Here is a 21,675-nt window from a genome sequence, read left to right on the forward strand (position 1 = left end):
TGAATTCAAATCACTCATTTCTAGTAGAGTTTTAGAATATTAGTATAAACACCTATTCATCAAAAATTATCATTCATAAATAAGGTAGGACATTCTAGAATTATTAGCCCAAGAAACATTTCCTTCTTAAGATATACTTTTTTGCCCCCCAGAAGTATACAGAATTACAGAACCAGGGATACCTTTGACTGTCAACTCACCACTGATGACGTTTGTCACAACACGAAATACCCAGTCCCCATCAGGCAAATTTATTGGAAGGAAATATTACAGTGGGATCATAGTACATACATCTTTAAACACAAAAACTAAAACTTCTGGTTTTCAACAATGTATTCTGAGACACAGCTTAATAAACAATATGGAACATTGAACGACTGATATAATCCTTTTCTTACAACGTATTGTTCTGAGTAGACATAAGGTACCTTCAGTGATCCAGAATTTTCTATATAATGAAGGGCAAGAAATCACCCTAATAAGTAAGACAACAGTTTGGCATTTTTCTCACCCATGATTAAGGTGGCCAGTATATTTCACAAGATGGGAGAACTCACATTTTCCAACACATTTCTAATTCTTAACATGTTTGGCAGGAATACAGTTCGGGGATATGGCTCCAGGAATATATGGAGTAGTGGACGACTAAACCACCTAACTACATAGGCTACCGAACTCCATCCAGACCATGCCGTAACTTGTCAATTAGGTTTGCTACTACTTGGCATATCGTGAATGTGTTACCTCCCTACAAGCGACTTGAGAAGGCTTTGGTCTGTTTTTGACAGATAAACTCCATCCTCAACTAGTTAACCAACCCCTACAAACTAATCAGTAAACCAGTCGATATTTGGAAGAGGAGTGAAACAATGAGATACAACATGATTGTTGACCAAACATTTATTCATTGGTAAATTCACATAAAACATGACACCACACACGGTACCAGAGGAGAACTGTGCCAGTGACATGACTCATGACAAAAATGACATTAATGTTCCAAGTTTCTATGTCAATTTTCTAACAAGATGAAAATATTCTAAACATAACTACTTTTTAAACTCACCGTATATATGAATACAGAAACTACTGAGATAAATTCTACAATGGATACAACAGATCCCAGTTTTGTTTTAAACAGAAAAAATTCTTCAGCTATAAAGGTTGGGGAGAAGTTAAGGTTCCATGCTCATAAATGTCAACTTGTCATATATTTCATAAAGTGGGTATGTTGGTTAAATTAACTATGTCTATTACTGTTCTTGTTTTATTAGTTAAGATAGACCAACAATTAGAAAATACTTATAACGTTTTTCAAAGGAAGAATCCTATGTAAGCTCACTACAGATTCCTTTTTGATGAATGTCCACGACTATTCTTATAAAAACCCAGTAGAGTAGAAATACTGTCAAAACAGACGACATGTGGAGAAATCCTGCCGTTGGTCATCATCCTGGCTGACCCCACCAAAAGCTAAGGAGATCGATCAGGTTCAACTCATGGGGGACTCAGGACAGTTCAGGAAGACATATATACAAATTTTGGTTCACGAACACAGAAACTGTGTAGCTTTACTCAAGTTACTTAATTTCTTTGCTCTGTAACTCCCCTGAATGTAAGATAAGCAGGTTGGAGTACATGATTTCTAAGGCTGTTTGCAAAGATTTAACTTCGTTGAATTTTAGATCACAGGGCTTGCCAGCATAGAGTAGGTTCTGGAGACTGTCGAATGCCTTTTCTTAAAGAAGTGGATACTTACAAATAGACATTAATAAGGAATGAACACCCCAAGTGTAGCTGACACTTTATGATGTGACCTCAGCATTCTCCAGAGAGGGTTATTTTTAGAAATAGCAAATAGCCAAAAACAATATAAAACAAAAAATATCATGGGACCACTAGTCCTTTATCTGTGGATTGGGAAAGTGTGACTGATGACATTTGACATCCTCCCAACCCTAATGTCGCCTTTTTTGGTACATTTTTTAAAAGCTTCTCTCCTGGGATGTGTTCCCAAAGAAATGAGTCAGAAAGCCTCAAATCTCCCTTTGGTCTAGAGTCCTATATATATATATATATACATATATATATATATATATATACATATACATATATATATATACACACACACATATATATATATATATATATATATATAGGGTATATCCTATGTGATCTGCCCTGTTCACATAAAATTAATTATTTCTCAACATCATCAGCTGGAATTTCAATAAAAGTTCACTATGTAACATAGCAGATTATGCAGTAAATGCCGCCAACTCCACTACTGTCTACACATGAGTGATTTTAAATGGATAGAAGATAACCATTAATGTATCAGGACTGGTCTGAGAAATTTCCATGCACCTAGATATACTGTGCAAATGAATAAATACTATTGTGAAGGTTTAGGCTAATGGAAATGCAATGCTCTAATATCTTTGGTACTTCGTTTTGGCATTCTGTTGCAAGGTAACATTTTGTACAGGATTTCTAAGTTTCAGTGGCAACTAACTTCACAAATAGGATTTGATTCTCAGGGCCAATGATACTAGAATAAGGACTGACCAAGACTGAGGAATTCTCAAATTGCAAAACATAAGATAAGTCATAAAAATATACATTTCTCAGGGTCAAACTATATTGTGCTAGTTTCTAGTGCAACACATTAAAAAAAAAAAAAATTCTCAAGAAAACATCCAAGTCATACAACATCAGTTTGGCCTAGCAGCAAACAGTAATGTGTCTGTCACCACCCACCCTGCCCAGAGTAGCAAAAGGGCACATGCGTCACCGAGCAGAGCTGGGAGGGATGTTACTGCCCCCGGGAAGCATCTGGAGTTTTACGAGTTCATTACAAATCTAGCAGAAGGCAGGGGAAACAACGTCAACCATAATGCAAACTGAAGAGGACTAACGAAGCCACAGCTAACAAAATCAGGGCAACAGACTATGGAGAAAATGAATGACTCTTCAACCCATATTTAGAGCATTGCAAAAGGTCACTAGGTGAAGTTTGGGATTTTTTTTTTTTTTTTGGTTTGGTTTTTAGTGTTAGTTTTTCGCCTTCCTCTGAAGCATCAGGGATTGGAGGCAGGACGCAGGTTACAGGAACTGGTGGACCAATGGTCTGATTCAGAATGGCAAGTCCTACGTTCCTATAATAAAGGGGAAATTACAGCGTATCACTTTGTATGCACACAGATCTAGGGACACATGCACACTCTTACTCTCTCTCAAGGGGTCTGAAATTTCAGCAATTCAAAAAAAAAAAAAAAGGATACAGTTTTACACCAAAGCCAAGAAAATATGGAAACTCCAATGGCAGTGAAGAGAGTGGTAAGTAAAAAGCAAAGATTCCATGGGATACACTCTGTACGATGCCTTTCACCCGACAGGTGTTCAACCCAACAGGTGTAGCATCCTTCCCTGACGTTTACTTTGGCCAAGCAAGTAAAAAGGAAAACATTGACAAAGTAAAACCAGAGAGCTGGCATGTCTAAGCTCTACATTCAACAGGATGAGAAATGGAGCATTTAGCAATGTTTTCAAACTAGAAAGCCAGAAGGATTAGAGGAAGAACAACAGAAAATTCTACTAGACATGTTTATCTAATTTTCCTATCATGCCCAGTAGAAAGTTCTTTGAAGGCAGAGATTGTTCCTTACTCATCTTTGTGTGTGTCTACAGCAAAAGCGTATGTACAATGTCTTGCCAATAGAAGGCTTTCCAGAAACATCCACTGATAAATGAAACAAATTCTTGTTTCAACAAGGCTCCATCACGGAAACTTGAATTGTACGAAATCTGCATTAAATGCACTCAAAACGGAGTGAAATTTAGAGTTTGTACTTTATATGAGAGCCTTGCAAAAAGTACCAGCAATAAAACTGTGTGATGTCAGGTATTATGTTAATCAAAACAGCCTCTTGTGTTTTAAACGTGAGAACTCTCACAAGATAATCTCAAGATGAGCAACTCGGTACATCCAACCACTCCGGTGGCAAAGCAAGTCTTTATTAACGAGATCTGTTAGTAGAAGCTGAATTGGCGCAGAGCAAGTGCTAATAACCTCATTACCCGCTGGGGGCCATGCAGACAGGATGGCATTGAATCCAAACAAAGGATGCAGAAGACTAGCTTCAGGATTCTAAAACTAAGGCTTTGAAAAAGCAGAAATACACTTAAAACAGAGGAACACCCTGTTAAGTACAAACCAAATAAATGTGAATATTGCATTATACATGTGTCCATATATGAATATACATATTTTTCCCCTCTCTGCTCAAGTAGTGTTACTTGTGAATGATACATAATTGAATCCTTCTTGCCATACACCACTAAATTTTGATTTTTTTTTTTTTTTTAAATCACAGCTTCACTTAGTATCTCAAACAAGCTGCAAATATCTTGATCATTTCTCTAGGATTCCCTTTTTTTTTTTTTTTTCTTCCCACATGTTACAGGATCTCAAAGGCACTTAATCAATCAATGTATTGATTTTACTCTCTTCACATTAACACTTCCTGAATGATTATAATGAACCTGGTCCTTTATCCTCCGGAAAACACTGGCCTCCTTTACATTAGTATGACATTAATAACCTCTCAGTAAACCAGTGAAAGCATAAAAGATGTGATGAACAGAGTTTTACCTGACTCACCCATTATCCTACTGAGGGCAGCGTTCCTTGTGGGCGACTCATCAAGCCCCTCAATCCCACTGTAGAGGGAATGGGAAATTCTCCGCTCTCGGTCATCCAACACTGTTTCGATGGGTAGCTCAGGTCCAGGGGGGCTCCCAGGTGACTTTAGCTACGAGAAAGGGGGGCAAGGGAAAAATCAGTGCTCGGAAGCCCATGAGCAGCATGGGGGAATTATAACAACTTGCCCAAGGCCTGTCTCCAACTGGGTACCAAATGAAGTAGAACTTTTCACCCTGTACCAAAATAATTTGTGGTGACAGCTCTGCCTAATGACCAACTTTCTATGCCACGGTACGCTGTGCCTCCCATGAAGTTCTGTCAGATTTCAACCACTGGAGGAAAAATATGTATATTAAGAGCTTTCTTGAAAATCTGCCCTTGTTGCTTATTTTTTTAATTTGACTGTTAGTGTCTGTTTAAGTCAATTTAAGTTATAGTTTAATCCCAAATTCTCTGCGAGGCATTGCTCTGCAGAAGGCATGCTTTACGAGAATGGAAGCTGGAGGTGGGCTATAGTTTTTATATTAATACTTCTAGTATGTAAATACATCTAACAATTAGCACGAACTTGCGTGTGTGAGGGTGGAATTATCTCCTACTCTATAAAACACGAAGACTCCATTTGTCAGCTCAGGTGTCTTGAGCTATACACCAAATTTAAATTTCTTCTGCTAGAAATTAAGCATAATCATAGTATTATCTTACTATCATCTTCAAGTATGAGACAGTAACTGAGAAAAGCCCTCTAAGAGTACACAGAACAATATGGAAATAAGACAGCGAAGCACACACAGGTATTAGTATGAGTATTTCACAAACATATACAATCTACTAAATAAGCAGAAAAGAATACAGGTTGATTCCTATGACCATGAATTAAAATGGTATGTGGCGTTCCTGAAAACAGCTAGCTGTGTGTTCTAAGTCATGTTGTTCACAAAAATAATATGAATAAGAAATTTATGTTAGTAAAGCCTTGAAATGAATCTGCTTCAAGGGGGAGCAGAGTCTACTTCATTGCAATCCTCGCAGTGTGGGCTCTGAGGTTAATCACATGGCCTCATCTCCTGTGACGCTTTGGCTCCCCCCAGAGACAGGGAGGGCCGTGGGGGGGGTGGGCTGGGGCTACGGCACAACATAGCGAGATGAGAGAGAAGACTGCTCATTCTAAATGTGAAACCACAAAACTGTCGCGCTTCCTCCGTCTGAGCAAATTATTATTTCTGTTAGAAGCTATCATCTGTTTAATACAAATGAGATATTTAATGAAGTTCCGAATTGTAGACTTATCTCTCCCAGTTTGATAAGCGCTGGGGAGATTGCACGCATTGAAGGGTCAACACAATTACAATTGGAGGCACGTCAAACTGCAGGAGAATAATAAACTCGCAGCGCTGGTGAATTAGACTCAATAAGGTTTAAATTGTGAAATGAGGATTTGTTTTATTAGGTTTTTTTTTTTTTTTTAAATTGCAGATTACAACTGACAGCTTTACTGAGAAGTAAATTAAATATTCAAGGTCTCTGATGTAAAGAAATAAAAGAACAGTTTCTGAAAGCATATAATGCCTAAATTCCAAGATACTCTGGGGAGGTAAAAAACAAAAAACAAATAAAACTAATATCCTATGTCTTTAAGAACGAGAGTGTTTGAGTTTTCTACATGAATGCATACATTAAAGACTATACATACATTAAGACTTGCTCTGTAAGTCTCTACAAACAAGTCCTGCTAGTTATACAACAATATATCAGAAAACACACGACATATCCTCAAGTTTGCTTGAGAAATACATTTAATTGAACTCTATAATGCTGCAGTTTCCTAGATGATAAAACCTTTATAAAGCTTCTTCATGAGAAATCCCTAAATATCCCAAAAGGCAATTTTAAAATTTTATAAAGTCAAATAAAAATTCCATTAAGAAAACAGTACATGTGGGCTTTCTAGAGAAAAACAATAAGATGTCTGTTCAGGAAAAAAAAAAAAAAAAAAAAAAAAAACCACCAACAACAAAACCCAAAGCCCTTGAACATTTTCATGGGAAAGATTCTCCACCTCCCCTACCTCCCCATCCACGTCTAATTTGCATCTCAAAAGACAGATTTAAATGAAGACATCAATAGTCTACTACATAAATATTTAACAGAAGATACAATGCCTTTTAATTTCTTTAAAAAAAATGATTGGGATACATGGTTTTGTTTTAAATCTTTTAATGATTTTTTTGTTGCAAGAACTTGAGCTTAAGAAAGAGAACTGCGTGAGGGTGCACAACCAGCACACAGGAGGAGACGGGGCCCGTGGCCCTGGGAGAACTGCCGGTCTCTGCTCTCCGGGCTGCTCCCACGCCCTTGTGGGCTCCTTACGTATTAACGCCTTATTAAAAATAATCTTAACTAGAAGAAGAAACCACAGTAAACAGAGCTGCGATTCATACTTTGTTGTCTGCCTGTTGTTCTAACGTGCAAAAATTTTCCTCCGTCCAACTTAGATCAGTCCCAAGTAGAAGCGGTTGTTTGAACTCTGGGCTCCATCCCTAGGAAAGCCTTTCTACCTATTAAGAACAAAAACGGCTCTAGGTTGCAGCAAGATAATCCCCACTGGTAGGTGTATAGAGTGATACAGTCTATTGCTAAGGTAAATTTGGAAATGTATTATCACAGGCCAAACAAGATCTTACTTTTTGATTCTGTGACCAAGCTGTTTTATTTCACTTTGTGGTCACTAGCCCAAGGAAATAATAAGCTAAGTGAATAATAAAGATGCGTGTGTATCAATATTTATCCTAACTTTATTTACAAAGCCATAAAATGTATTTACATCTAAAAAGAATGTAAACGTAGTATGCTTTTAAAAATATGTTCAAATGATCATATACTACTTTCATAATTATAAAACAACAAATGCTCTTTAATGACAAAAAGCTGGATATCATCCAGAGAATATGCTTTTCATTATACACTTGGCATATTCTTCCCTTCTTAGGAAAAGTTGAAATCTTGGTTTCTTTTAAAAGATGAATACAATTTCTGTGGGTTTTAGTAAAGTCTCGTTTTGTCGTTCAGTGTGCAATTAGTGAGTTGAATGATGTCTTTCACCTAAAGAAAATACAGCCCACCATCTCCACCATAAACTTGCAAAGTTGGCATAGGTATGGCTTTAACCCCCTTCAGGAAACTTAAGCCTGGATCCTAGTTAGTAGCTGGCGAGACCTTATTATTCGATATTTCAGTCTTTATGAGCATACTCTATTTTATCCCCACGGCTGGCATAGAGCAGGCACTGGAGGAATAATTAGATTAATAAATTCATTCCTAAGAAAAGTGAATGACTCACATTTTCCTTACAATGACATCCTAGGTCAGGTGGAAGTACGCCTTTAAAACTAAGGGCCCAGCATGATGTAGAAATTGAAAGGCATTTCACCTAGATTGCAATTATACATTATAGAAAATACCAGCATGCAAAGGACAGGTAAACATAAAGCTGCTCAGGCAAAGAGGAGAGTGGAGGAAGATTTAGGTCCAGGTTCACGTTCTCTTTTCATGCAAGACCACATTTATTTCCCCTTCACATCCCCAGGGGGGGTAACAGCAAGAAGCGGGCAGGTGAGGTGACCTGGCCATGTTAGTCCGTGGCAGAACCAGAATTTAACTGATTCCGTCTGATTCTAAAGCCCGCGCATGTATTGCAAGCTACTTACTTCCCATCACAACTGGCACAGAAATTGCCTGAACAACACAATCACAGTCAATTTAGATCCACACACTTATGTAAGAGGGACAGACACCTCGTTTCTAAATGACGCTGCTACCTTGGCCTTGTAGCCATTAAGCAAATCATTTGACCTCGTGGCATTTATTCCTTAATACAGAAAATGAAGAGAACCGTAAATGATACCTTAAGTCCCCCTTCCTATTCTAACCTAGCTTTCTAATTCTAAGAGGATTAAACCGAGAGAAAGAATTCATTTTAAAGTAGTGCTTGATGCCTAAATCCCTCCATATGGGGTCTAAGACAAAAGCTCACCTGGTACCCAGAAAAGGCTTTATGGAAAATCACTTCTAACAAGGATAGCGTGAAATGCCTGGATGCTATGTTAAATTACAGTCATTTCTACAAATATTAATTTCCTTCAAGTAAGTGAAATGAGCATAATTCTCATATACAGGCTATTTTCAATGCCCAAAGAACGATGCCAGGAGTTTCCACTCACTCCCCTCCACCCTCCTTCGAAGTCCTCAACAAAGGTGTCCTTTGGTTTAAGTGACGCCAATTTTTCCCTCCTTGCTCTGTGTATTCCAACATGGAAACAATGACAAAGAATGCCAGGGCTTAAAAAATGTTTCTCTAAAAAAGCTAAACCATCATTTAGGAGCATAAAACAAGGGGAAGACATTTCTGTTCCTTTTAAAACAGAAGGAAAAAAAAAAAACAATAATTGCTTATGAAATGTTTTAAAATGTAATTAAAAGCATTAGCTCTAAGGACAGAAGGAAAGCAAAGAGAATTGGGAATCACTGCCCCCAAATTTAATGTTACTTTTGTTCCGATGGCTGTTTTAGAACTTCAGTGTTTAATAGTATTAAATAAGTAAGTTTTCTTTTTCTTTGAAAAACTCCAGACTCCCCAGGGTGGCTCCCTCCCCGTTCAGTCCATGCTGGTGCGTCAGGCCCCAGGCTGGACACCAGCGAAAAGCAGATAGGAACGTGGTAGATGGATGGTGTCCTGGTGGTCTCAGAATTTACAATTCCAGTGAAAGGAAATCAAAAAAGGAAACCACGCTAGCGTGACAGCTGCCGGATGGAGCCAAGTGCACAGGGCTACGACAGTATTTTAGAGAGAGAAAACAGCAATCTAAAGACTGTGTAAGTCTTCGCTAGGACAAGAGACAGAATGAACTCAAGTGGAAGACCTGGAGGTGAGAGACGGCATCACACATCTGAGAAATGACAAAGAGTGCCGAATAGCTGGAGTGGAGACTGCACAGGGAGAGGCTGGAGGCCAGAGACGCTGATCAGGCAGGTCCCAGTGGACCACAGGATGGAGACCAGCATCCATCCCAGAGACATGGAAAGCTCCTCAAGGGATTTCAGCAGGGAGTGACATGATCAATTTGTTTTGTAGAAAAATCTGCCTGACTCCAGGGGAGAGAACGAATTGAGGGAGAAAGGCTGGCTGCAGAGAAATCCCTTGGGAAGCGGCAGCAGAGGACTGGTGAGAGGATGGGGTCTGAGCGCGGGCAGTGGCCGTGGGGAGGGAGAAGAGTGCAGAGATGATGCTAGAAGCAGAAGCCATGGGCATAGCGAAGGCATCTGAGTAGTCAAGGGTGACTTCGTATCTCTGGCTTCTACATCTGAAGGAGTGTGGTGCCTTGTGAATCAGGGGCCCGGGAGACATACCAGGGACTATCTCTCCCTGGGCAGGTGGACAGAGGACTCTGGTGCCTCAGTGGAGTTCTGAGCTGGAAACAGGACGATGGTCTGCACCTAACACAGGAAGTTACAGATGACCAGAGAGTGGCGACTGGCTAGAGAGCATGCACAGAAGGAACAGACCAGGAAGGGCTTCGAGAAACACTAACTAGAGACGAACCCTTAGAGGAGAGAGAAGAGCCAGAGTCTGGCAGCAGAAAAACAGAGTAGAGAAGGAAACATTCTGAGAATAAGGTGGTGGCCAGAGACTCCTGAAATATCAAGCAAAACAGACTAAGAAACGGCTTCCAGAAAATGTCCCCAATGTGCTGTGTAGGGACAATTATCAGCAAAACACAGCGTTTTAAAAGACAGCACCTTCTGAGGGGAGTCAGCAGATAATATAACAGAAAACACAGTAAGATAATAACACAACACTTCCACGTGTAAGGGAGGGAAAAATGTCACAAAGCACAAAAGATTTTCTTTTTATATATACTCATCTTCTCTAGCTTGAAATCAAGTATGCAAACCCTCGGTGTAAAGATGAGACAGAAAAATAGAGCTCCGTGCAAATGTCCAAGACTGGAAAGCATGGCTAAGGGACCCAGAAGAAAACTTAGCACATTTTGGCTTGAGCTTCATTCAGGACAGCAAGAGCCCTGTGTTTATATCAGTATTTACTATAATATAATTCACCCACACCCTCCCAGAGACTCAGGGAGAAGGTTTTCCAAAAGTTATAATATATAAGTACAACAGCAACAAAATCACGTTATGCCTCGTGGAGAGCTGAATGGAGACCTTCTGTCGTCACGTAACTCTAGTTAAACCCTGTCAGTACAAAAGGCTTCTTGCTAGTATTACAAAGATAGCACAGCACTCAAGATAAGATTTTTTTTGATATAATTGGTTTATAAGCTTATTCTGTCCTAAGAAATAGTAATAACCAGCAATGTATAAAAATGACACCATAAGGAATATGGAATATTAAAGTCTATTACTGTCGATTACAGCTATTTCCTTGCTGAAATCATTTTCATTCACATAAATTCATATGCAGAAGTGAATGAGACACAGAGAGATATTTCTGGGGGATTCTAATTTCATGTACTTTTACAGGGCGACAGGGAATAAAATCAGTCCTTTTATCAAAACATTTTCGGGCTGGGGTAGGTTTGTTTTATTACTGTTTGGGGAACACTAGGAGATAATCTGAATCAGATGAATGAATGTTAATCTTCAGTTCGTTTATGACATTTTAAGTCCCCCTATAGCATTCAATGTTTTCTGCATCAGAAAAGTTTGAAAAGGTAATACAAAGTTTAGTTTGTTTTTAAAGCTACCAAGATGATGATACAAGTTCCATGAAAGAAGGTAACCCATCTGTTTTATTTACCACTGTGTCTCTAGGATCTAACACATGTTCTGACATATAGTGGATGCTCAATAAACACCTGTGGAATGACTACTGTTCTGTGGAATGTGAAACTATTCAGCTGGCCAAAAAAAAAAGACTTAATAAAGAATAATGTGTCTTGTAAACTTACTGTTGAGAATTTTTCATGTAGCCCCTTCGCAAGACTAACATTAATAGGTCAGTTAATGTTTTGGCAATGAATAAAAGCTATTATTCAAGAATATCAGTCCAGGCCGGGCGCGGTGGCTCACGCCTGTAATCCTAGCACTCTGGGAGGCCGAGGCGGGTGGATTGCTCAAGGTCAGGAGTTCGAGACCAGCCTGAGCGAGACCCCGTCTCTACTAAAAATAGAAAGACATTATATGGACACCTAAAAATCTATATAGAAAAAATTAGCCGGGCATAGTGGCGCATGCCTGTAGTCCCAGCTACTCGGGAGGCTGAGGCAGTAGGATTGCTTGAGCCCAGGAGTTTGAGGTTGCTGTGAGCTAAGCTGACGCCACGGCACTCACTCTAGCCTTGGCAACAAAGTGAGACTCTGTCTCAACAAAAAAAAAAAAAAAAAAAAAAAAAGAATATCAGTCCAGTAGCCTACGCTAAGGGCTTAGTTTTTATATTTATTTTACATAAATAGATGTTTTTATGTCCCACTTTCCTATGCTGAGATTTTTAGTTAAGGTTACATTGTTCTCTTGCTATTGTAAAAATTCATTTGTTAAGTACTATTAACTCATTACACATTTGGCAAATAATAAATCAACAGTCAATAATCTTTCAAAATTGGTCACCTCTACCTTGACTACCCACTGAGCCCAAGACCACATTTTCTTTAAGAAATATTATTGTATCATATGTTCAGATGAGCAGTCTTTACAACCTGAAAAGCTTACTTCATGTTTATTGAACAGAGGTTTTTTAAATACAAAAAACACTTAAACAATTTAGATATAATTTTAGCTTTGTACAAATTCCTAGTAATTTTTGTTAATTTTAATATAGGGGGGTCTGAGCATCAATAAAAACAAAAACAAAAAAGCTGAGTTTTCAATAGCTCTTTTTTGCAAATTGTCAGGTCTAACCTATTTTCTATAGGTAGCATATGACTTACCATAAATATGAAATTTAGCTTTATTCAGATTCCGGTATTATCAAATCTATATATAATTTATTTTTAACTTTCAAATGCTCCATTATACAACAAAGTCTGTTTTTGCTTACTTGGGAAAATAGATTATCCCACCCTTCAAGAGAGGATGGCTGTGTTTTCCTATTCACTCCTAATTCCACACTGCAGCATATGTTTAGCAAAAGCAGGATCCTACGCAGTACAGGTCACTGAAAAAGCAGGCATTCAAAGGATACAGACAGCCCCACAGTGACGGAGAAAGGAGAGGCTGGGGAAAGAGAAGGAAGCTTTCACTACTGATAATCTCACAAAAGAACGCCCACAGGTAAGGAAGCCAGGCTGCTCCCCACTAGGGACTCTGTAAGAGGTGTCCCACTTTAGACAAACAAAGGAACAAGCGATTGCTTCTCCCGGGGCTGCCACAGCCCAGGGACAACTCTGCTGAGTAGGAGAGAAAGTGTTGGCTCTGAGAAACAACGTGTAGCCCTGTTTTTCGAGACGAGAACTCAGCTAAAGGTGCCTTGGAGAGAGACCCTCGTGTTCTATGCCGAGTTGGCCATCCACTTAGGAACATGCTGATCCCAGAATTAAGAAAACAAATCACGATCCACTGACAAAGCAAGAAAACTACAGCAAGTAAAGATAATTTAGGGTTATTTGAGGTAAAGTCTGGAACCTGCCAGAAATTTAGTCTTATTTCGCTTTCTGATGTGAGTCATTTGTTGTTTTTTTAGTGTTTATTTTTTACCTCGTGGCACTTGCTTATTCTCCTCGCCACGATGAGCTGGATCATTCCTCGTTTATTGCCCTCGGTAGACATGGACCGTCTCAGGGTTTCCATGGCGTCTTGGTTAGTCTTGCCCAACAGGGATTCTCCATTCACTGCTATCAGCTGATCATTCACCCGAAGCCTTCCATCCTGGGAAGAAAACAGGTATTTAAAAAAAAAAAAAAAAAAAAAGTCTTATTAAATTGTCTGCTCTAAAAGAAGTTGCTTTTCCTTTGAGTTGAAAAAATTAAAAAAAAAAAATTAAAACAAAGCAGAAAAAAAGTGGGGGCTTTAATCCTAATGGATTACGCCCAATTGAACGCTGGCATAATAACCGTCTACGCAGCCATTGTAGCCTGTGTCTATTTCAATCATTTATACACTTGTAAATCAAGTCATTACCATAATCTGTTTACCAAAATAGCATACTAATTCAAAGGACACAAAGTGATTACTTTCTTGCTTCCAGAAACACCCACAGAGGTTATTTACAGCCCAAGATATGCAAAAGCGCAAGGCTATTAGACAGTTGCAGAGAGGTGCTCCCTGAACAAACAGCCAGGAAATTTTCTCGAGGCTGAAAAATAGAATAAGTGACCCACATCAGGGGAGAGGAGGGGAAAAGATTAGCGTTTACTAGATGCCGGGGCTGTGCCAGGACCTACGCTAAGTCTTTGCATAGATTATCTTCATTTAGCTAGACCAAGTACACAGGCTGGGAGCCCCGTGAGATGAAAACGGAAGAGCTGGAGTTAGGGACTGCATCCCCAAATGACACATCACTGGGATTTCTCCCAGTTGACCATGAATGGGGTATTGTGAAGACACCAGACAATGTCAGTTAACTATATACACTTCCAAAATAGGAATAGGGTTGAAATTACACGTTTTTGTGAATGTGCGTATGCTTGCTGAAGTTGACACAGACTCACCTTAGACGCTGCTCCGCCATTGATAATGGACTTGACAAAGATTCCCAAATCTGCGTGGTTCTCTTTGGACCGGTTACCTTTGACACTGACACCAAGACCGGCAGATCCCGAATCATTAAGTGGAACTTCAAACGTCAGAAATTCCCTGGTGCCATCGGGTGTGAGAACAATATCCTCGTCTTCTGCTTTCTAATAGGGAACAAAATTGCACAGGACGTTATATTCCAATGTTTCCTTCTCTCGGTTATTTTTAAAGACAGCAGTTCTTTAATCTTAACAGGCACAATATTTCCACCAAAGTTCCACGCCACGATCCGTAACAGTGCCTGTGCACGCCTGCCAGATGATTTCTGGAACCAGCTGTTAGTATTTTTACGTAGCATTTACTTCAACATGAAAACAAACCTAAACCAGATTTGAGAAATACAGGGAAAAGATGCTGCGGAAAGACTGAAGACACGTAGATGCCTGGAGATGTGGAATTTTTTTTTTCTTTTTTGGTCTGTTTATATATTCTGAGCCACAGGAGAAAAACAGTAACAACTGGAGTCCAAATAAATAAATACAATTCATTTGTCTCCTTTTTTTCCATTCCAAATTTCCAATGTTACTAATAGTTTAATGTTCACTAATAGGTGTATCCTCTTTATTCACAAACAGCAGCAAATCCTGATGATATGACGTCATCAGAAAAAGGTATTTAGGTTCAGAGGGCCACTGAAGAGTTTTAACCTTCAACATCCATGAGATCAAGGAGAGGTAAAAACATCAGAGAAAATTTTTCCACAATGTTGTACCCCACATAATATTATCCAAGTAATTTTAATTAGTTATTAGTTACTTGCAAAATCAAGCTTTAATTTCACAACTGCCGTCACCAAGTGCACAAGACGACTGCTCTAGAATAGAACACATTCAGGATGTATAAATTCTTGCTCATCTCCCGTAAAACTAAGAAGAAATGAAAGCTGAATGGATACCCTAAGGCAATGCAGAGATGACATATTCTGACATTAAGAAATGTGGCACTCCGCAAGAGGAAGGGCCTTGCCTTCGGAGCTCCTCTTCAGCAATCCCACCCTGGCTGACTTCAACCACCACCACACGGCCATCTCCAAACCACTGAGCCTGGAAGTCCAGTTTAAGCTCAGTATTTCCAACCATATAACAGACGTGTGGCACAGGCTCTCTGAATCAAAACTACATGCGCCTCATCCAGTCCTAAACCTATTCCGCCTTCTCTTCTCTCATGCACTTAGTCAATCAAGCTCGAATTATCAAATTATAATTGAAGAATGGTTAGGACTTATTATGGTACATCATTAGGCTGGAATATAATGGATCCTTTATAAAGACTATGCTTGTAAAAAATGTTCAATTACACAAATAAAAAAGGCTACTGCAAAGTGAGGGAAAGTACACGTAGAATTCAGTGTTTAGCTTTGCAATCTACACCAAGTTTTTGAAATTCTCTAATAAGAATCAAAATCAAAATAATAATTGTAAAAATGAATTTGGGGATTTAGCATGCAATCTCAGAAGCTTCAATTAGATCAAGTTTTGCAAGTACAGTATTTATCAGGATGTGTTGTTTTTAGGTTATTATAATACAAGTAAAATGGAATTTTTAAATCTTCAAATCCATAGTAATGTGATTTTTAAAGTGGTATTTCTAATTTACTAATACTCAGTGTTAACATCTTGTGATAGGACATTCTTTGTACCGTCTCAAAAAATGGCCTCATAGTTATTAAGGAGAGGAATATTCAAATAAAAGAAAATTGCTAATCTGTTTAAACATGAAAACTATATAATAAAGAATGCAAAATAAGAACAAGGTGAAAAGAAATGGGCAATAGCTATGGTAACTATGCAAATTAAATACATTTTAGCATCAAAGTCCAAAGAAAGCCTAAGCCTGCTCATTATTAAAACTTTCTTATATTTAAAATATTCCCAGAAAACAAGTGTAGCTCAAATAAAACCTGTGTATTGGGGAGAAATAAAGATCAAAAACTCATATCAAAATATTGACATTAAATCAAATTTATTATACAAAAGTATCTTTATACATATTTTGCTCTATAAACATAGATGTTCAATTCCCTTTTAATTTTGGTCCATATGGTTCAAAACAATTAAAGAATGTTAAATAATGACTGTGGGTGAATAAACAGCACTACCTCAACATAAAATCTGTTATAAAAGTATCAAGTACAGGCAAATGTTGATGTTTCAAATACAAAATAGTACCAATGGCATTGAAAAATATCATAGTTGTCCACCCTCTTTAAATTTAGAATTGAAAGAAAAGAAAATCACTTTGTTAATCGATTATTTATATTTCTGGCAAAGCTGAACTTGAAAAGATGTGGAAAACAAAGATAGTCCTTATGTGAGCACATGTAGGTCTAACCACTCAGTGTGTCTACTTGCTTCAATTCTGGAAGGTTCATAATTGTTACTTGCTGATGTGAATCTACAAGTTGGCTTTTTAATGTTTACTGACTTTGACATTCCCATGATATTTTATGAAAGCTTAAAATTCTCATTTTTTTTTTCCTACTTGAAAAATCAAGATAAGGAGCTGGCTGCATATATGAATAAAAATTTTAATCAACTGGAATCATTTCCCGCCTGGTGTACTTTGACCCTGTTTTAAAGGAGACCGTATTCTTCACCAGATAATTTCATCTATTACAAAAACTGCAGAATGGGAATCATCTTCCTTTTCAGCTTTCTTATCAAGTCGTAAATCATTATCATCATTAAAAACGTTTGCGAGACTTCATTTGACATTTCATTATTAATCAATTTGGCTCTTAACACTGAAATTCAGCTTTTAGAACATAGTTCTGTGGCAGCAAAACGTTAAAGAAAATTTTGTTCTTCAAAAGCCATTTGAAATGCTTATGTTATTGAGATCTTTCACGAAGTCATACTGGTATAGGGACCTCTGCATTCTGACATAAAATAGAAGCTAATTTTCTATCACCTTGTTATTCTATCCGGATTCTGCACCTTATGAACTATGCCTTGAGTCAAGTTCAAAAGTCAAAGTTCAAGTTCAAAATGCAATAAATGTTTTTTGACTTGCTCCTCTCGTGCTGTGTGCCTGCTCCTATCACTGAAGCACACGTGTTCTGTGTGTTGCTCATGGATACGCATTTATGTACACTTTGAGTGCATTTTTTCCCCCTATCAATGCAATGACCAGCTCTTCCTCTGCCCATTTCTCCATTGGCATTTTTGTCATTTAATGCCCAGAATAAAAGGCCATCTTTATTTAGCATATTAGAAATAGGGAACCCGCTGAATGGGTACTGTGAAAGTTCTTTACTTTCCTGCCCTCCTCAACAGCAGAAAAGATGCACATTTGTATTTGTAGTGAGACAAAAAAATAGTCACAAGTGGCCACCACCATGGCCCAACTTTCCTTCTTCCTCGAATAACAGCCCAATAGCCACGAGGACACAAGGACACAGATGGCCCATTAGCCTGAGTCTGCAGTTAATCTGCAGCACAGGTGTGTCTTTCAAACAGGAAATAACAGTTGGTTATGGTAAGCAGCAGGAAACAGTCACGAGAAGAGTAATCTCTGAGCCTCAACATATAAAAATTTTTGTAAGAATGTACAAAATACTGTGAAGAGACACATACAAAACACGGTCTGTGCACATATCATAGAAGACCACAAAAATAAAGAAGTGAGTGCAATATCCGATTTGGGGCTCTGCAAAGAAATAAATGACTGGGCGAACATTTAATAACTCCACTATAATTAGTCAATTTCTCTAAACATTTGCCCTTGTCCATAGTCATTATCTTTAAGGCACAAATCCCTGGTAAATTAACAAAAAGATGAACATTCCCATACCAAATGGAAAATGTAAATAAGCCACTCAAAAAGAAAGATGAGTGGAACAATGAATAAACTTCCAAGTGCAAGGTTCAATCTTACCTGCAGTGAAACACATGCAAATTAATCTATCAACAAACATTATCAAATTGCTACACTCTTTTCTTTAATGATATCTAAACCAAGCAGAAAGGGTAGTGACATGGTCACATACCTGCACTACTGTAAAGTATAAAAAGACACAACATTTATGGAAGCTAATTTGACAAAGCTTATCAAAAGCCTCTGCAGTTCGCATATTGCTTAACCCAGAAATATTACTTTTAGTAATACGGCCTAAAAAACTAATTGTGATCAGGTACAAAGATATAACTGTGAGGATATTAACTTTTAATTACGATAGCCAAAACTCAAAAACAACCTACATGTATGACACTAAGTTGAGACGTAGTTACACAACTAAGATATATTTACAGAATGGAATGCTATTCAGCTAATTTTGTGTCTTAGGAAAATATTTTGTAAGACAGAGAAGTATTTATGACTAAGAAACTGGGTTTCAACCTACATGTATGACCCTAAGATATATTTACACAATTAAGATGTATTTACATAATGGAATGCTATTCAGCTAATTTTGTATCTTAGGAAAATATCTTGTAGGACCACAAAAATATTTATGACTAAGAAACCGGGTTTGACCCTGTGGGTCTTCACAACTTCTAGTATGTCAGAAACCTCAACAACATATTTTCATACGTTGTTTAATGTCTGCCTTCCCAGATCAGTAGAAGCTCCACAAGGGAGGGATTTATGTCAGTCTTCGCTTGTGCCCAGGACATGACATTTATTAGCTATTGGATATGTGCCTGGGATGTGATACATATTATCCATGTAGGTAGACAAGAAAATCATAAAAATATCAAGTGATGACACTGAAGTCACAGAATTGCAAAGCGATTTTTACTTTGTGTGCTTGACTGCATTTTCCAGTCAATAGGCATGACTTTTATAACGTAAAAAAATCCACTGTGTACCATTTCTTTAATTCTCCTTCCTCAAAAACACAATGTGAGGGAGGGGGAATTGGTGGAGGGTGATACAGACGGTCCCTGACTTATCACAGTTCAACAACGATTCTTCGACTTCACAATGACACCCACGAATCACTTTTTCACTTTCAGTGTTCTATAAACTACAAAAGATATTCAACACTTACATATAAAATAGGCTTCGTGTTAGATGATTTTGCCCAACTGTAGGCTAATGTAAGTGTTCTGCGCACATCCAAGGTAGGCTAGGCTAGGCTGTGATGTTAGTGACGTTAACTATATTCAAGGCATTTGCGGAGTTAATGGTATTTTCAGCTTTCGATGGGTTTTTATTGGTGGTTTCATCGGAATGTAACCCCATCGTAAGTCACACCTGTGCATGACCAGGGGGAGGGCAATGGGCTATAGATGAGCACCTTACAACGCCAGCAGATCACCAAGCTCTCACCTGACGGACATTTTCACAGACTCCAAAGAAAGGATACACTTATACCACATACAGAGATTAAATAATACGCAGGTATCGCCGGCAAACATGAACCATTTATGTTTTTAATGAAGAGGAAGATTTTTTAAATAGAGAAATTATCTGATTATATATTTTTCTTGCATAAAATAACCCTCCAATCACACTCCAACACTTCTTTAAGTTCTATATTTTAATGTATCCCATATGTGAAATGAACATTTCTGTATGTTATTCGTGCTGGTATGTTAAGGTTAATTATTCTTAGTAGTAAAGTTAAAATGTCACATCTGGCTTTACTGTGCTCTTTTCTAATTCGCATGGTACACGCCAAATATGTTTTAAAAGATTTTTTAAAATTTTTGCGCAATAAAATACTGAAAAAAAAAAGTTTTGTACCGTACTTAATCTTTCATGTTATAAGCCAGAAAAATACTTATCCAATCAAAGAATGATTAGACAAAAACAAACTGACAGACAGTCTCAAAGTAATCTGCTCTTCAAAAATTAAAAATTGGCTCTAAGTAATTTGCTCTGCAAAAATGAAAACAAAGATAAGCTGAAGAAATGTTCCAGATTAAAGGAGAATAAAGAGACGTCACAACTAAATGCCAAGCATGATGCTGAATTGGGAACTGGACCAAATTCGATTCTTATTTATTCATTCATTCATTTTTTTATCCATTATGCCGTAAAGGACATTAACTGGGGCAATAGCAATACAGCATTATTAAATCAATGTTAATTTACTGATTTTGATAATGATAATGCAGTTACATAAGAAAATGTCTTTGTTCTGAGGACAGACACATTGAAGTATTTAGAGATAAAGAAGAATTATGCCTACAATTTATTCTCAATTCAGAAAAAAATTATATGGGGAGAAGGAAGGACTAGGTAGAGGAAGGGGGAGGGAAGGAGGGAAGAAAATTACATTAAATATGGTAAAATATGAACAATTGGAGAATGTGGGTGAAGGGTATATTGGAGTTCTCTGTACTATTCTTGAAGACTTTCTGAAAGTCCATAGTTTGGAATAAAAATTACATGTAGTAATTAACCTAGAATAGTTTTGCTAGATCTAAAACAATTTTTATCAGAACTTGAGTTCAATAGTGCAAAAAAAATCATACGATAAATTACAAATATATTATCAATTTTATCACTATGTTGCAAAAGGCTGATAATTAAAAAAACTAAAATGTACTTCTCAAGGAAAAACACACCAAACATTAAGAAGTCATTTCCTTACTACAGTAATAGTAAGCCAATTCAAATGAATTCCTTAAAAATTGGTAAGGAGATTCACTACACATAATCATTACTATTTCTGTAAAACCTAAATATTACTCTGGCCCAATTTTTTAATAAGGTTCTTTTAAAAAATAAGTTTTAATAAACATATAAAGAGCTAGAAATAGTATACATTTTATAAAATTTATTTGGACAATAGCAACATTTGATGCTCAAAACCAAACTTACTGAGATGTCAACATAGGATTAGCGTACGTCAATATAAATCTGCAATAAAAACTCAAATAAGAGAGTTTCGTACACTTCCATGTGTTTTCTCTAGAGTATGAACACTAATTTACAGGGCATGCCTAAAGAAGTGGTTAATGATGAGTTTACAGTTTTGGATGAAGAGGTCCCAGCTCACAGATTCGCTCCATGATTAGGCTCCTACCTATGTGCTCTGACTCAACTGTTTTCTTAACTTACAGTGGATCAATACGGCTGCCTGCACCTGATCTACTATAGCCCTGAGTTAAAATGAACCTGTTAATGACCACGCTTAATGTCTGGCTCATTAAATTTCTAAATCGAGGCTATAACCTTCCTTTCTGAAGCTAGCCTATCAAGATCTCTCCTGGAATTCACGGAGGTTCTCAAAGAATCCCCAATATATCCCTGTAATTTTTGTAGGG

The 21,675-nt window shown here is 37.7% G+C and overlaps 1 protein-coding gene across 16 annotated transcripts in view; it reads right to left on the minus strand.

Annotated features, from left to right (window-relative positions):
- PARD3 (par-3 family cell polarity regulator) overlaps positions 1-21,675 on the minus strand; it is a 565,900-nt gene that overhangs the window by 204,238 nt on the left and 339,987 nt on the right. For 9 of the 16 annotated variants that reach the window (XM_069458878.1, XM_069458879.1, XM_069458877.1 and 6 more), the window contains 3 exons: positions 14,371-14,559; positions 13,418-13,588; positions 4,664-4,814 (listed from right to left, as the gene is read on the minus strand). In XM_069458878.1, coding sequence (XP_069314979.1) covers positions 4,664-4,814; positions 13,418-13,588; positions 14,371-14,559 — 511 coding nt within the window. Of the gene's footprint in view, positions 1-4,654; positions 4,815-13,417; positions 13,589-14,370; positions 14,560-21,675 lie in introns of all 16 variants that reach the window. The other 7 variants (XM_069458874.1, XM_069458865.1, XM_069458868.1 and 4 more) reach the window with 1 other exon arrangement.

Source organism: Eulemur rufifrons, chromosome 25 (genome assembly GCF_041146395.1).
Source record: "Eulemur rufifrons isolate Redbay chromosome 25, OSU_ERuf_1, whole genome shotgun sequence".
NCBI lineage: Eukaryota > Metazoa > Chordata > Mammalia > Primates > Lemuridae > Eulemur > Eulemur rufifrons.